General features: G+C 32.2%; 1 protein-coding gene across 2 annotated transcripts in view; it reads left to right on the plus strand.

Moving 5' to 3' along the window:
* The window catches only part of LOC143230992 (retinal rod rhodopsin-sensitive cGMP 3',5'-cyclic phosphodiesterase subunit delta), a 35,167-nt gene that overhangs the window by 3,896 nt on the left and 14,220 nt on the right, over positions 1 to 17,051 (plus strand). The window contains exons 1-3 of one of the 2 annotated variants that reach the window (XM_076465408.1): positions 1,019 to 1,281; positions 9,048 to 9,110; positions 14,145 to 14,170. In XM_076465408.1, the coding sequence (XP_076321523.1) occupies positions 1,241 to 1,281; positions 9,048 to 9,110; positions 14,145 to 14,170 (130 nt within the window). In that variant the 5' untranslated portion in view covers positions 1,019 to 1,240. Of the gene's footprint in view, positions 1 to 1,018; positions 1,282 to 9,047; positions 9,111 to 14,144; positions 14,171 to 17,051 lie in introns of those variants that run through there. The other variant, XM_076465409.1, reaches the window with a different exon arrangement.

Consider the following 17,051-nt stretch of genomic DNA (forward strand, 5'->3'; position numbering starts at 1 on the left):
ATTTATTGTATTGCAGATATCAATAGTGTTTCAGATAGTTTCAATTACAATAGTCCAGCCCAGTTGATGAATTCCTAGACAATAATTTGTGATAGCCAAAAAGATAGATCTCAAACGCGAAACTTCATACTTTTAATTAAAATCAGCAGTGGTCACATTGAAAATAAAATGAAAAATATATAAATGTATGTAGCCTAGGGTTATTTTTATTACGAATAATCACAAACTAAAGCACTAAGTTATGTGCATATCTATCATTTTAATGATGTATTTAAATATATTGGCTTAATTTTTGTGCTTGTCTTTCAACCTGTGAGTTATGAGTTAATTTGAAATGCGTATTAATAGTTTTAGACATTACGTATAATACGAAAGTATCCAAACTACTTATTCGATTAAATACATCTACTTTTGATAATATTAAAAAACGAATAAATCTATCTAAATATAATAGTACTGTCTGTTGTACGGCCATATAACTACTTCGCAGAATGTGGATAGATCTTCACCTCCATTGTTATGGGGGCTTATTAGGTCCATGCGGGGGTACATTCAAATTTTCAGTTTTGAATTTTACATTTTTTATTGGCGTTTTGCGTTTCTTACCATTATTTTGCCCTCTGCAGATGGATTGGATAAATTGGGAGATAATACAAATTTCCAGTTTTGTATTTTACATTTTTGATGGGCCTTTTCCCGTTTTTTACCACCATTTCTTCTCCTGTGGATAGATCTTTATAAAATTTGCAATGGAGGTTCACAGGGTCTATAAGGAGCTGGATACAAAATTTCAGTTTTGTATTTGCTTTATGTGGTTTTTACGGGCGTTTTTACCACTATTTCTCCCTCTTTTGATGCACCAAATTTGGTACGAGTGTTTTTTGTACTTGGAGAAATACGTGTAAAGTTGCGGTTTCATATATTGTATTTTGCAATTTTTATCAGCATTTTTTACAATTGCATGTGAGGATACGCCAACTGGTACAGAAATATTTTTGTAGTGGGCGCTACCAAACCTCATGACGTAATATCAGCGAAGCCTGGTTAGTTTACTGAAGAGTAACAACAATAAACGTTAAACTTGTTACGTTGGTTGGTGACGGATGGTGTGAAGAGCCTTTATAATTCATTTAAATCTTAAAAAATACGGTATATTTGTTTTCAAAAACGTTTGTCTGACAGTTCGCGTTTAACTTTTAAGCCCGAAGTTCTTGCTCGATTAGGAAGTTACTTAGAGAAGATGCCAGCCAAAGCAGAAGATATTTTGAAGGGTTTCAAACTGTATTCTTTTTATTTTACAGATTGAAATTATTTCTAGATCTAATTTGAGCATACATTTCATTCTGCAGCATTGAATACAAATCGAATTCATGCATAACGTCAAACATCAATGTTGTATTTTGCATGATTTTTATACGTTTGCCTGATAATTTTAAATTACCTACGTGGACCATACAACAACTAAAGCACAAGTTTGAAATTAATTGTTAAAACGAACATTTCTTGCTTGTACTTATTCCTTGAAAAGATCATTTTGTTTTCATAGTATAACATGCAACTTAGAGAACTAGTTTAAAAAAATATTTTTAAGAATATTTAATTTATACACATACATACATACACACGTTAGTTTTTTTGTTATTCAATTGACATAAGGATAACAAAGGCCTATTTGGTGTTTTAAGGCTGCCCTTAAACACTCATCCTCAAGAAATGTAAAACAAATTAAAGCTCATCTATTAATTTTCAGGAAACTATCAATTATCCTCTCGAAGTATTGTAAAGTACTGAATGCTGCTCATTCCATAGATCAAGCTCTTTGCTGGAAGAGAAAAATAAACCTGTTTTATCTAAGACATAATCTGGCTTTTTTTTTCTGTCTTCTAAACTTTAAACTTTAGTCCTTTTGTCTTATTCAGAATGATTGATCCCATCCATAATCTTATGAACTTTAATAATTCTCAAGAACCTAAGTGTGAGTATAATGAAGAATGCATAATAATGTCAACCAAACTGCATCTACTGCTGATGAATTTTTCACTCAATACGAGACTAACTGATAACAAATACAGCAGTGGTTGAGATGCTATTTATGTTATAAAGTTTCTCGAATAACTGATACAACAGTGTGAATTAGATTAAATGGTATAATTATTATAGATTTTATATGAATTATTTACAAATATTTGACTAAGAATTATTTGTTTTAAGACCAATTATATATTATACAGAGTGTTCGGAAAGTCACTGTGCAGTTTTGTAATCATATTTTATTCAGTCTATTTCAAGCCAGCAACTGATAGTGGTGTTTAGAAACAAAATAAGAAGGATCCAAGTCTGTATTGATGCCAGTGGGGGCCACTTTCAACATAATTGCCATTCATATTTACCTCCTGTATTCTATACTGAACATGTCTGTTAATAAATATATAAGTGTGTAGTGACTTTCCAAACACCGTATATAATAATTTTACTTAAGTTTACTCATCAATTGGAACAACTGATGAACCAGCAAGCTGTTTTTAAGGCCACAGTCATCTTTTCTCATTAGAAACTAAGATATCTTAACCTATCCTCAGAGAATCATTTCATCCATGGAATCATTCTAGTAGCCCTCTGATTTTTATTATCAGTGCAATCAGTATCCTCCCTTATATAAATAGACCATGATTATACAATGTACATGTTATGACAAATGATTTGTTACAAGATAATTAACTATTTTGACTTGTAACCATTATGTATTGAAATGTATGCTGAAATTGTATTAGCTTTACTAGTAACAATAGAGCACTGCTTCTCTCTCTTTTGTGACTTGTTGATGACTATGTCAGAGTTTTTTTCCTTCAATCACATGATTGTATTCCCATCTGTGTTAAATGTGTGATTCAGATTTTAACACTACAGATGCATAGTTTTGCACTTATTATAATTGAAAATCATTTGTGTCGAATATTTATTTAAATTGCCAATTTATCAAAGTCATTCTGTAATACTTCAATACAGTTGGAAATACGCAAGTGTTTAATTTCATTAGCAGAATATACTAATTTCTTTCTTCTGCTCAAGTGAATGTTCTTTAACCCTTAAATGGTAGCCACCATCAACTGATGCTGCTGCCTGCAACATTCCTGCTGTTTAAGGGTTAATGACTGAATAAGATAAAACAAAGACACTAACCTTTGATACACTACATGAGTGAAAAGGCCCAGTTTGCCAGGACTTCATTAATAACAAGCTTTTGCTTTCTCCCACACAACTACTGTAAAATCAAATAAACTAGTCATATTCCAACTCTAATAATGTGATCTTTATAGCTAACCTTTTGTGTGAGTAACTATTGAAATTCTTGGTGTATCAAGACTATGCCCCCTTCCTTTATCCACGTAACAAGTAACATCATCATAGACATTTGCAGATTAATAAGTGAAGATTTCCCATTTGTGTTGGCCTTATTTATTCCATCTTGTTTCATTCACTAAAGTGTTTTTAAAGCTATTTCTATCAGACTAGGATTTTTCCTACCACAGAAGTAAGAGTAACTGGACTGTAATTTCTAAGGCAACTGTTATTACTCTCATTTAACTCAAATGTGACATTAGTTATTTAACGGTGAGAACAATAGGTCAAGGAAATTCAAATATACATTTTGACAGGATAGGATTAATTTTAACTTGAGATAGTATTACTTTCCTGACAGAATGGTTTGCCTTTAGCTGGATGCAGTAAATGTAAGGAAGAATTGATAACTGTTTAAATGATCAGAGTGGGATTTGAACTTTTGTGTTGTTAACAACTCTAATTCTCAGGTATCTACCCACTTTCTACTGATCTATCAAAAATAAAAGAAAGGTGTGAATGTTTCATCTTTAAAACACTAAGGATGACACCGTGTCTGGTCGTGATGCTCTATCATATACACTCTTTGTGCTTACTCTTAAGGGAGTAGGCTAGAAATATTTAATGTGTGATGGTGACCAGATTATTTTATTTTCCATTTCATGGAGACATTTTTATAAACAGAACTAAAATATTAAATGTAAAAGTTTGCTTTTTGTTATGTTCATTGGGATGATGGACATTCTTCATCAAATGTTGAATGCTGTTTGAAAGTTTACAATTTTTATGTTTTGATTTTGATGTCCAGTATCAAAATAAATATTCAAGGTGGGTGTAAGTGACACTGGAAGTGAATGTTATATTGTAAAATTTATCAAATTCCCTCTGATAAATGGAAGATTTGTAATAGTAACATAAATATATATCAGCGTCCACAGCAGTAATTTAAACAGTATTAAGGCAAGTCATTTTTCAGTTTAAGATTATGAAATATAACAAAGGTTTACCTCCAGTGACATGCTTGTAAGAAATGACAAATACATTGTGTCACTTATTCAAATGAGTCCCACCAGTCAGTTTTAGGTTATCTTCTGCTTATGTTAAATTTAGCCTAAAACAATATACATAAACCGGAAATACTGGATGTGTAAAGTTTTTAGGTTTTGTGTGATTTACCCTGTATTCCTGAAGTTTATTGGTGTGGTGGCTGTTAATTTATAGACCACACATGTTCCCAGCAGTTGAACAGAAGAAAACTATGTGTAAACAAAACTTTTGAAATCCACATATGATTTGTTTTCTAGCATTTTTAAAGTACTAAGAATTTATGAGTTTGCAATGAGATTGTATTGAATATTTGTAAATTTATGTTATTGATTAACTCAGTATATTTTCATTACTGTCATTCTAATTACTCTGTTTAGTTATGTAACTTGAAAGTTTTATTAGGTCCCACAGAGACATTTTTAGACAAGTTAAGTTTTGATCCAAGTGTGGTTTTTATGATTAATAGTTGTAATATTTTTAATAGTTATTGTGACTTGAATGTTCAAGGTGTTAATGTTTTCTGTTCCTTTTCAAATTAATACTTATGATTGTCTTCCAGCTTGCTATAGAAAGTTATTTGAGGAAGTAAGGTCAAATTGTTGGTAACTGACAACTTTAAGGCTTTATTTACCTGTGAAAGTCAATGATTTTATGAAATGCTGTATATTTTCTCATAAAAGCATGATTTTCTGTCACCGTCTGTAGGTTATAAAAGTAACTTGTTTGTATAATCCACTTAGGACTCGTTTGCTATTTCACCACTGCTTTTGAGTTTTATGTTTTTAAATATATAATTTTCTCTACAAGTGGGTTTTCTCATTATTATGGATTTTTTTATGCTAATTCATTAACTTTAAATGTTTTATTTGTGTATTTCTATAGACATATGATAATATACTCTTCAAAAAAAGAAATGCAAAAGGCAAAATCTGAGATATTGTTAACAAGTTTATTCCAGGTAGTTCTGTATGACGTGTGAAACTTTGCACATTCACTGCTGAACATCCAAAGTATGCAAAGGCGAAGTCCACGTTCACTCGTTGAAGTTTAACGTCAATAATGAGTATGCCCCCCGTGAGCATCAATAACTGCTTGGCATCTCCTGCCCATGGAAGCAATGAGATGACAAATCACATCCTGTGGAATGGCTGTCCACTCAGCCTGCAAAGCTGCTGCAAGCTGAGGTAGAGTCTGCAGTTGAGGTTGTCGCCGTTGCAGACGTTGGCCCAACTCATCACAAAGATGTTCGATGGGGTTTAAATCTGGTGATCTGGAGGGCCATGGAAGAACGTTGATGTTGTGGTGTCTCAAGAAGACAGTGGTGAGTCGGGCTGTGTGAGGACGGGCGTTGTCATGTTGTAAAACGTCGTTGACGTTCACCATGATGGATTGCACATGGGGCATAAGAATCGACGGTTGCGTGCGGTCTGATCGAAATCCTCGCAGACCTGGTATGGTTGAGGCAGTAGACGTCGCAGTGGTGGTCCTATCCCGAAGGTGACATAACCAGATGTAGCGATCTTGTGAGGGCGTGGTCACACGAGGTCTGCCAGATTGTGGACGGTCACAAGTTGATCCATGTTGTTGGTGACAATACCATAGCCTTATGATGGTGCTTGTGTGGACATTCATAGCTCTGGCAACATCTGATCGAGATTCGCCTGCTTCCAGGTGATCAATGGCGTTGTTGCGTTGTGCTTCAGTCAGTCTTGGCATAACTGTATTGCGTGTCGGTGGCTTAACACTGAACTATGGAAACCGAGAACCCGTCACTTTTATAGGGATTTTGCACATGTTGCACTTGCAGAACATGCAGATCTCTCAAACAAATTTATTGGACACGCATGTGTTTTGGCGAAAAATCCGATGTTTTCCTCCGTTTTCAAAGTACACAACTTTTATTGTCATTTTGGTCTGACAATCAGTGCCTTAACACGTGTAACATCACATACTCTGAGCTTGTAACGTTATTACATATATTTCTCTTAAAATAAAAATATCCCTTTTGCATTTCTTTTTTTGAAGAGTATATTTTTAACAAAATTAAGATATATTTTTTGACTGTATAATGATACCATACATTTCATTTATCATTTGTTCATATAGAGGTATTAAATGGTATTAAAATTTTGAAAATTCAAGGGTATCTTGTGTTCAAAATTAATGAGAAAAATTCATAAAACAGCCATTTAAGCAAAATATATATCTTTAAAATTGATAAGTTACAATGTAAAATGCCCAGTTAATTTGGAAACACCAAAATTGCAATTAACAAGGACAACACTAAAACAGTCACAACCACTACCAAACTTATTTACACCATCAGTGTCATTACAGCATGGATACATTACAAAACAAAATATTGTTTTGAGTTCTACACCCATTTCATTATCTATAAGTGTAACTTATTTTTGTGTACTCCATTTGATCTGTCAATATTATGTTGATAGTATTACTCTTGAATCTTTTACACTCACCAGTTTTGGAAAAAAAGTGTAATTCAACCTTCTGTGGTGAAAATATTCACGCTTTTTGATCTGTAGTAAATTTACATATATAGATTATAATTTGGATTTAATATGTAATCAGTATGTCCAGGAAAGGAATCAGAGTAGTTTTTCCCCTTGAAAAGAATAATATATATCAGGATTAACAGTTTAACTAATTGTGGAGTTTCTTTAGCTAATACTTGTCCTTTAGTATTACAGTGAAAATGTCACCTGTGTTGCATGTACAAAAATGTTGTTTTTTTTCTGGCTTGCCAAACAGTTTGTCTTCAGAATCATCTGTAAAAGTATCAATTAGAAGAGGAGATTGATGTTTATCAAACATTAGTTTGGGATGTGTTGAATGTTTGAGAACAAAAATGGTTTACAAAACTAAATTATTTCAAAAAATTACTCTTTCTGCATACAGAGGATTTGAAGCTAAATGAAACAACACGTTTGTTTAAAACGTAAAATTGTCCAAATGGCAACTGACAAAGAGAGAAGAATGGAAAAGATAAAAAATGTTACCTTACATCTAGGGATTTCACATACAATAGGTTTTATTGTCCAAAAGTGATCAAGCTAGACCAATTTACAGGCTTATTGTAGATATTTATTGCAAATTTGAAATAGGGTAAAGACAATGTGGATAAGTTGTATACTTATTTCATTGCTTTTGTAGATTGGTCTACACTAAGCAAACTAAGTGATTCCTTGCTGTAAGATTAAAACTTGCTTACATCAAGTGGTAGAAAAGTTAGTTACCGAGCATCTTTTTGAAACAAACAATAAAATCAACTTCAGACAAAAAAGTAAATACTGGACCAGATTATTATCATCAAAATTATATTTGAGGATCAAATGAAATGCATATATACAAATAGGTTTATAAACAGTTGAATGGAGTAGAACTTAATGCAACGTGGAAATCATTTTATGTAATCCACCTGAGATGATTTTAGGTTTATGACATAAATTTGTTATCTTACTGTTAATTTTTACATTTTCCACCAGTCTTTCTTATGTCATTTTTGATTTCCTGTTTGACCAATTTTTATGATCTTGTATAATCCTTTGAGTCTCCCATCATTGCAGTTAGTTTAAACTTTTTAAAGTTGTGATGTTTTTTTTAATATTAGCCCTACTAGCAGGTATAACTGCAGTCTTTTCTTTAATATTAGCCCTTCTAGCAGGTATAACTGCAGTCTTTTTTTTAATATTGGCCCTTCTAGCAGGTATAACTGCAGTCTTTTCTTTAATATTAGCCCTTCTAGCAGGTATAACTGCAGTATTTTTGTTAATATTAGCCCTACTAGCAGGTATAACTGCAGTCTTTTCTTTAATATTAGCCCTACTAGCAGGTATAACTGCAGTCTTTTCTGGAATTTTCTGACAGTTCTACAACAATGTACTCATACTTGACATTCAATAATGATTACTATCCTTGAGTAAAAGGATTTCATTGAAATATTAGTTTAAAAATGAGCTATCATCACAAAATTTACATCACAGAGTAGATTTTATTGAAGTATTTCCACAAAAATTATGTGTTTTGGATTTAACCAATGAAAATTACAAACAAAGGATTAAGTTTCAAATTTAACCAATAAAAATTACAGAAAGGGAGTAAGTTTCTGATATAAAACAGTCAAAACCAAACATAAAAAAATATTTTTCTTTAATGAAAATTTTAACTGTTTATATATTGCTCAGCTTTAAAAGTACTGCTATTTATAGATACAATACCCAGTTATGATTTTGTGATGATCATTGCAGTAGTTTCAGAGAACTGAGTTTTGGATGTATACATTGAAAGTTCCATTATAATAAGGTGCCTTCTGTGAGTTAATCTCATTATTTTATTTGCAGCCATTCTTTTTTATGTTTTTCTTTCAGTTAATGTTGTCCTTGGTAATGAAAAACTTGGTCGGTTGGAACTAGTTGGGTGATTATATATAGTTAGTGTGTTTCAATTTTAACATGTTTGATTTATGGTTTTATCCAATTAGTATTAAAATATCACCTATGAAGTGTGTATCAAAGAAATTCTAGTATCATGCATTTAAATCAGTATTAGTGCCATATATTGCTCATTTATATTGTCTATTCAGAGCAACTTCTATATAGTAAAATATTATTCTTTGTATAAAAATACCTTAACACAAATTTTAGAAACTGGATGAACCTTAGAGATGCAGACACAGGAAAGGTCTTATGGCAGGGAACTGAGGATCTGTGAGTTATTTTAATTTTTGTTTTAACTATATAATGTACACTGTCTACCCAAACTTGTAGAAACCAATGACTGACACATTACAAAGATTTGTGACAAAAAAGATTAGATTTATGTAAAACATGGTATTTCTGTGTTTCCAACATTTGATCTAAAAGTATAAAACAGCTGATATATGATAAAAGTAGTAGATTTATAACATTTTGAAATAGGACTAATTGTAGGGGTTAGACAGGAAGTGCAGCAGTCATAAAGTCCTCTAGATATTAAAGGAGGAAGCCAGTCAGATAAGGAAAACTGAATGGGAAAAACAAGGTGAAAATTAATTAGGACTATCACCACCTATGCAGCATTTTAAAGAAAAAGACAAGACGGAGCAACTGTTTTGTCTGGAGTTGTGAATTCAGTTGTGAACAGACAGAGCAAGTGTAATGGTGCTTAGAGATCCCATTAGGATGTCATGTATTCTTTGATAATCCAGTCGTAAGGAATCTGATCTAATGATGTGTGATGTATTCAGATGAATCTTACTTCATTTACTTTTGCAGTGGTGGTTCATTTTTGGAGGGGTCCCCTGCTAGTACAGAGGTAAGTAAACAGATTTATAATGCTAAAATCAGGGGTTCGATTCCTTTCAGTGGACTCAGCAAATAGCCCAAGATGGCTTTGCTAAATGAAAACATGCATTTTTGGAGGTTACATGATGATGATTTCACATTGTATAATATTATTCAATCTATTATATCTACTAATTTGTGTGTGGTCACCTCTTATTGTATGCTAGTGAGACTTGCATAGTTAGTCAAGTCATGTCAGACTGTTTGTTGGCATCAGAAGAAGAATGATATTGGTAAGATAGGCTTAAAGAAAGATTAATGAAGCAGTGTTTAGGCCATGTGGACACAACAAGGAACTATTGAGTCATTCCATGTCAAATCATCAAGATTTTGGAAAAGTTTCCAGGTGACTTCCTCAGAATGCCTTGAAAAAATTCACGTGGGCTCATCTACCCATGTAATGAATAATTACCAAAGATTAGGTCAATATTTCTAATCGTTTCTGATTTACACCCCTGTACTATTTGTGTTTTTTTTTTTTTGGCGAATTCATGTTCGGGCAACTTTGGCTGCTTAAAGCTGCAAGAGTAATGGTGGTAGAAGGCTGAAATTTGCTACACTGACTGAATTAATCCCACAGAATTCAAAAATGGTCTCAAACCAAGTTTATCTCTCTCAGGATTTACATAGTGAGGCTGTAAAATCACCTGAGAATCCAAAATCATAAAAAACATTGTCTTATGCAATAAGCCATAGCTCTATGACTTAATATGATACAAAGCTGAATTTTGTTTTCAAATATCCTATAACATATCAGTTGATAAATCAACAATTGTTGTAATTAAAAGTCTGTTAGATCTCTTGTAAAAAAAAATTTAGCTCCATGCAACTTTTTATGATTTAGCTAAAAATAGCCCTACTTCAGGCCACAGTTTGACCATGTCACCAGTTATTCAGCTTTTTCAGATTTGTACCATATATTCTTACATCTCTGAATATGGTCTACAAAAAAAATCAAGATGGTGTTCAACCTACTTTTTGAGTTATAATTTTTTAAAGTATCATCCGACCATACGTTTTTTACTTGAAACAAAAAACTTCAATTCAGGTGTGTCACTGTGTGAAAATGTATCCATACACTTTTGAAATAATTTATGAATCCCATTGAAATATTCTAATCAGCCTTTACCATAAATTCTTACATCTCTGAACATGATCCTCAAAAGATGCAAGGTTGTATAAAATAATAAATTATCACTTTGTAAGTGTCTCTGATATGTACCATTGGGCAAAGGACCACATTCAGGGCATTCAGTTCTTTATGGTCAATCAGGAATCAGTCCTGCAGAATTGTGTAAAGTTTGATCTACTTGAGTGCTATGAAAAACACAAAACTGTGGCAGGTATTAGGTCACATCATAGCTTTATTCTACCAACAAATTGCATATGAGAAGGCTATCAGATGATGATGTGTACACAGTTGTAACTGTTGGTAGTAGTAGTGAAAGTGATCCTGCAGCAGCTCAAATAGGGTCTAATGATAGCAATGACAATTATCAGCCAGGGAAATATGTGGCATGCATATACGATCATGAATGGTATGTGGGAAACATAAAAGATAGATCAGATAAACATTCCGATGTGTTGGTATCATTTATGAAGAAGTCAAGAAACAAATTCTTCTCATGGCCTGCAAGGGCATGTAAAAATGAAAGCTGGATTCCTTTCCAACATGTTCATTGTCTGATAAGTTAACCTGCTGTGCAAGGCAGTAGTGCTCACCACTATGTTCTAAGTCAAAGTGATCTCAACATAATCAAACTCAAATATCAGAAATGTATTCAAGCTGTCTGAACAAAGCGATGTTTATTTGATGTTGTTAAGGCTAAGTTATTGCCAAAGCAGTTTTTTGAAACTCTTCATTGTCATGAATATTGCAGTTTGGTGCGACTATAATCTTTCTCAGTTATCCCCTGTTGTAGCACTGTGCTTTTTGTATCTAATTTACCTTTGTATTCATTATATTATGAATCTTAAACTCGGCCATATCTGCATAACTGTAATGCATACACAATATAATTGCATTGCCATGTGATCTAACTAGTTATGCCAATAAACATGTTCAGAAATGAATTAAATCTTTCTTGTGTCTTACAACTTCATTATTTAACATTGTGAAAGGCTGGTTAAAATATTTCAGTGTGATTCATAAAATTCTGACAGGTATTTTTCAAAATTATATGGATATATTTGCATACAGTAACACACCTGAACTGAATTTTTTTTTAAATAAAAAACGTATGGTCAGAGGATACTTTAAATAATTATAACTCAAAAAGTAAGTTGAACACCATTGTGATATTTTTTTGTAGATCATATTCAGAGATGTAAGAATATATGGTACAAATCTGAAAAGGCTGAATAACTGGTGACATGGTCAAACTGTGGCTTGAAATAGGGCTATGTTAGCTAAATCATAAGTTGCATGCAACTAAATGTTTTCACAGGATATCTAACAGACTTTTAATTACAACAATTGCTGATTTATAAACTGATATGTTATAGGAAATTTGAAAAAAATTTCAGCTTTGTATCATATTAAGTCTTAGAGCTATGGCTTATTACATAAACCAAAGTTTTTTTATGATTTTGAGTTTTCAGGTGATTTTACCCACCTCACTATACAAATCGTAAGAGAGAGAAACTTGGTTTGAGACCATTTTTGAATTCTGTGGGATTAATTCAGTCAGTGTAGCAAATTTCAGCCTTCTACCACCATTACTCTTGCAGCTTTAAGCAGCCAAAGTTGCCTGAAAATGATGTCGCTAAAAATAAAAATTAATTAAATTTTACAGAGCTGTAAATCAGAAACTATTATAGATATTGATTTAATCTTTGGCAGTTTTTCATTATATGGGTAGATGAGCACGTGTGAATTTTTTCAAGGCATTCTGTGGGGGTCACCTGCAGCCTCCTGGATGATTTGACATGGAATGACCCTATTGTGAGTGGTTTAAGATATAAAAGTGAGTTATCTTGGGCATGTAGTACAAGGATATGACATGTTGATGGAAATGAAAAGGACATGTAGAATGTAAGAGAGTAAAAGGAAGTCAAACTGGTTAAATAATGGCAAGATAACAACTGCATTTTAAACATTAGAAATGATTCATCTCAGTAGAGATGAAGAGTCATAGCCACCAACCTTTGGAACAGACAGGGCATTGTGACTTATTACTTGACTTTTTCTACAAATTATTATCAATGATATTTTTGTGGCATGTATATAGTTATGAATTAAATTTAATATAAGAAGCAGTGGCACTGCAGTGACAGAAAAGTTTTGAGAAAAAATTTTACTTATTAGCCCTTCTTCCACAATTGCACATATACTTTAACGTCTTTCATCTGGTCACCTTTCTGTTTCTTAATTACATAACATCAAAAATTATTTTTAAACATTAAAATATGTGACAAATTATATTTTTGTAATGCATTACTTGAAATTTTATTCATGCAAGTTGGTAAAGATGTCAGCTCTTCTTTGAAGTTGTTAGTTTATCAGCAGCCCATTCTTGGTTGAAGGACAGAATTTCCAGCCTTCTTGGGCTTTCTTGAGCCATTAAACTTTGTAGTTACTTCTCTTCATCATTTTATATTGTGAAACTAAGCTCTCTGCATTTGCAGCTGTCTCTGGGATTATTTAAAACACCACACAGCTGAGAGACTATCTATCATAAGCAACAGTTTTGAACAATTACCAAGTCTTTTTCAATTGATAGTTGCCTGATTCATTTTTGTAGACCTGTTGCATAGCCAAGTTCTCTAGAAAAAGTTAGGAGGTGTTTAATAAAATCTTTGCCAAATCTTTTATATATATATATATAGATTCATAAGGTGGATCAGTTAATGTTAAAAAAGGTAACTGGGTTATATTTTTATCTTCACATTTAAAGTTTTTCAAGTAAGATTTTAACTTCAAGAATTAGCTGCTCTCTCTAAGTACATTATCATGAAAACAGTTATAAATCTTTCTCAAGTGTTTTGACATTGTGTCTCACTGCTGCAGTTAGAGATGAGGTATTATGATTTTTGAAACACATTGCTGATGTACATTTAGAACAGGATTTTTACAGTTTTATTCTAATTACTCACTAGTTAGCCTGTTTAAAAAATACTGGCCATGAAGATAAAGGTCTGAGTTAGCCTGTTTAAATAGTATTGATCATGAAGATAGAGATCTGGATGAACTATTTTTATTTATGCTAAATTTTATTTTAATATGTTTCTTTATTATTATTTCCCCTTTTATATATTGCACGTATAATTTTCTTTGGACCTTGTAATGTTTAACATAATTGTTTTACTCATTACTATTGCTAACATGTCCAACTGTGGCATGCTCAAATATTTAAGTATATAAAACTTACAGAAGTAAAAAAACACTCAATAAATTATTATTCCCTTTCTTTTTTTCAGATCTAAGCCAGATGTTGAACATGAAGGTAAGCTATTAAACAATTTGAGTGCTTGATAGCAATAAAATATTAAGAAACATGATAAAGCAAGGTAACATATGTAAATAATTAGTCTGTTGAGTTGATTTCTTACCATAATGGCCAATATGAAGATAAAAAAACAGATCAAATTTTACACTTCGCATCCAAGGAATTATTAACATAGTCAAACAGTACACACCACATCAGCAAGCAAAACATTCAATAAAGTTATAATTCTAATTGGGAAATAATTTTGTTGAGGAACTAGCTTGTATGTGAGCTTTAAAATGTGATTATATTACCCTTAACATTGAAGTTAATATTTCCAACCTTTTTGTTCCATTCAGTTAAACTCTTTACTAGAATATTACTCAAATTGATAAATGCTTTAAATGTCTGAATTAGAACACTTGTGACTGTTACACATGTGCTCTTCAGAAAAACAAGTGTAAAACTCTAATCCTTTACTTGTATCACATAAAGTATGTGCCTTTTCAACAATCTGTTTCTGCAGTACATCCAGTCATATTAATATTATTACCGTTATTAAGGGACCAAATCCACAGGCAATACATCAAATGTAGCTACGAACACTTTGCAAAGATACAAAAAACTGTTGCTCTTAAATTCCTGTTATCAAAACCAGGACTCTATTTCCATTTCCTGGTATCCATCTTTAAATATTTTGTTCTTGAAACCCATTTTGCATGATCTAATCCAGTCAGCAGGAGTGTCAAAATGATTTTAGTAAAGAGAGTATTCCCAGTAGAATTGATCCTTCCCAAAATCTTATTACTGAATTGTAAAAATAATATTGTCCAGGAGGCTATCAAATCACAGAGAACAGAAGTCCCAACTGTGGCTTGTGAGGAATCCTGCTATTCACACTATCTCATTTAGAGAAATGTCCAGTAATTATCAGTCTTTTATATTTTAACTTAATCTTCCAATCAGTTTCATTAAGGGTAAATATTCTTTCAAGTGTCCAAAAAGAATGGAATTATTTTGAGATTTTGAAAATCCTGGAAGAATCTTTGGTCATAGAAAAAAAAAAAGAGAGAGAGAAAAACAAAAATGGGGAAGAAGTAGAAAAATAAAAGTAAGCACAAAGAAAAGTTGGGAATGAAAAGAAAATAATGGGAAAAGAAGCTGGTGATTATCAGATTTTGTTGCTAAAGCTGTATCATTATTGTCAAGCAGTCAGACACTGAACAGTTAGGGCAGAGTTTCAGGAGTCTTGATTAAGATTAAAAAAATAAATTGTAATAAAATTTGGGTTTTGTAAGCACCCATCTCAATACATTGTGAACCAAAGTATCTGTTCAAGTGTTCATCCATTTCCATTTTGAAAAGCTGTACATGCAGGCAAGTCTCAGCATTCACTTTTAAAATGATGGAGAACAGGCATGAACAATGTTGATACCAAATTTTAGTTTGCAAGCAGTATATTGTTAACAATTTAATCACACTATCCTTTGCATTTCAAAGTGTGATGTAACATGTAAATTTACTGTGTTATCGTTGAGTGGCTCTTAGTTTCACTGAAATGCTCAGTAATTGGTTTTCATGGTGGGTAGTATACATCAGTGAAACCAACAGTGCAACACAATTAACCTTTTTTTTTAAAAAAAGTCCATGAAATAATTTAAACTAACAGATGAAGTTAAACTTCTCCCATCACTGGGAATGGGTGGTTTTGCTTGTAAACCAATATCCCTTATCAGGCAAGTTAAGGGTTTTCTAAAAGTTAAAGTATGCAACAAGAACTGAAATGCCTTTATTTTGGAAACTGGAAACTTCAGTAGGTTAGTAACTCAACCTCTTCTCAGATAAAATGACCAAACTGAACACAATTATTAAAAATCAAGTCTAATCTACACTTTATAGAATAAATTGAAGAACCTATTTCATCCTGTATGGAGCACTTGTAAGTTTATCATCTTGATTATATTATCTTTGTTTTGTTGCTAGTTAACTTGTCTGGGATGTTGTATATGTTTTGTTACAGCTATGCCCAGATATTTTTACCTTATGAACTTCATCTTCAAGGTTATAAGAGTAATTCGTAATACATTTTAATGTAACATATTCATAACCTTACTTTTATTAATGTTAAAAAGTTTTTGCAAAGTATTTATAGCTTATCAAGTAATAAGTCTTTCAGCAAAACTTTCATCATATTTAGTTTAGTTTGAAATATCCAATAATTTAATATCATTTGAAAATAGCAAATCATAAAGAATTTAGCACAAAACCCTGAGTCGCAGGTTTTTAGCATTAACTGCTGTTCTTTTGTCCTATTAATAGCAACCTTCTTATTCCGTTTAACCAGATTATATTCTGCTCCAAGAGGTGCAATTTTCGTAAGAAATCTTTTATGTAGAACCTTATCAAAAGTTTTTTTTTCGGAAGAACAGATGCACCAATTCAAATTAGATAGTCAGTCTTATCTCTGAAATACTGCAAGCATTTTCTTGTTCAGTGTGCACTCGTGATGTCAACAAACATGTAATTCAAAAATTCTGAATGTACTTAATATATTCCAGAGCAAGAATTACTTATCCATAATTCTCCACTCTCCTATCTTGTGACATGTTGCACATGCATCAGATATTGTATAAAGTCTACTTTCCTGCCATAATTTAGACTTTCTTGTTGACAGTCATACTGGGTACATCCATGATGGATTCTTAAGTTCACATAACTCTTGTAGTTAACACTTCAATAATTGCTTCTCTCAATTCACCTTTTAATGCTTCTATTAAAGATAGAAATTGTTCTGCTTCTGTTAAAGCTTTATTTCATCATTGTCCCCCTACCTATCAGAGAGTTCTTGTAGCTGTATAAGCAGCCTTTTTGACCAAGATATTTTAGCCATTATACAGAC

Source organism: Tachypleus tridentatus, chromosome 10 (assembly GCF_004210375.1).
Source record: "Tachypleus tridentatus isolate NWPU-2018 chromosome 10, ASM421037v1, whole genome shotgun sequence".
Lineage (NCBI taxonomy): Eukaryota > Metazoa > Arthropoda > Merostomata > Xiphosura > Limulidae > Tachypleus > Tachypleus tridentatus.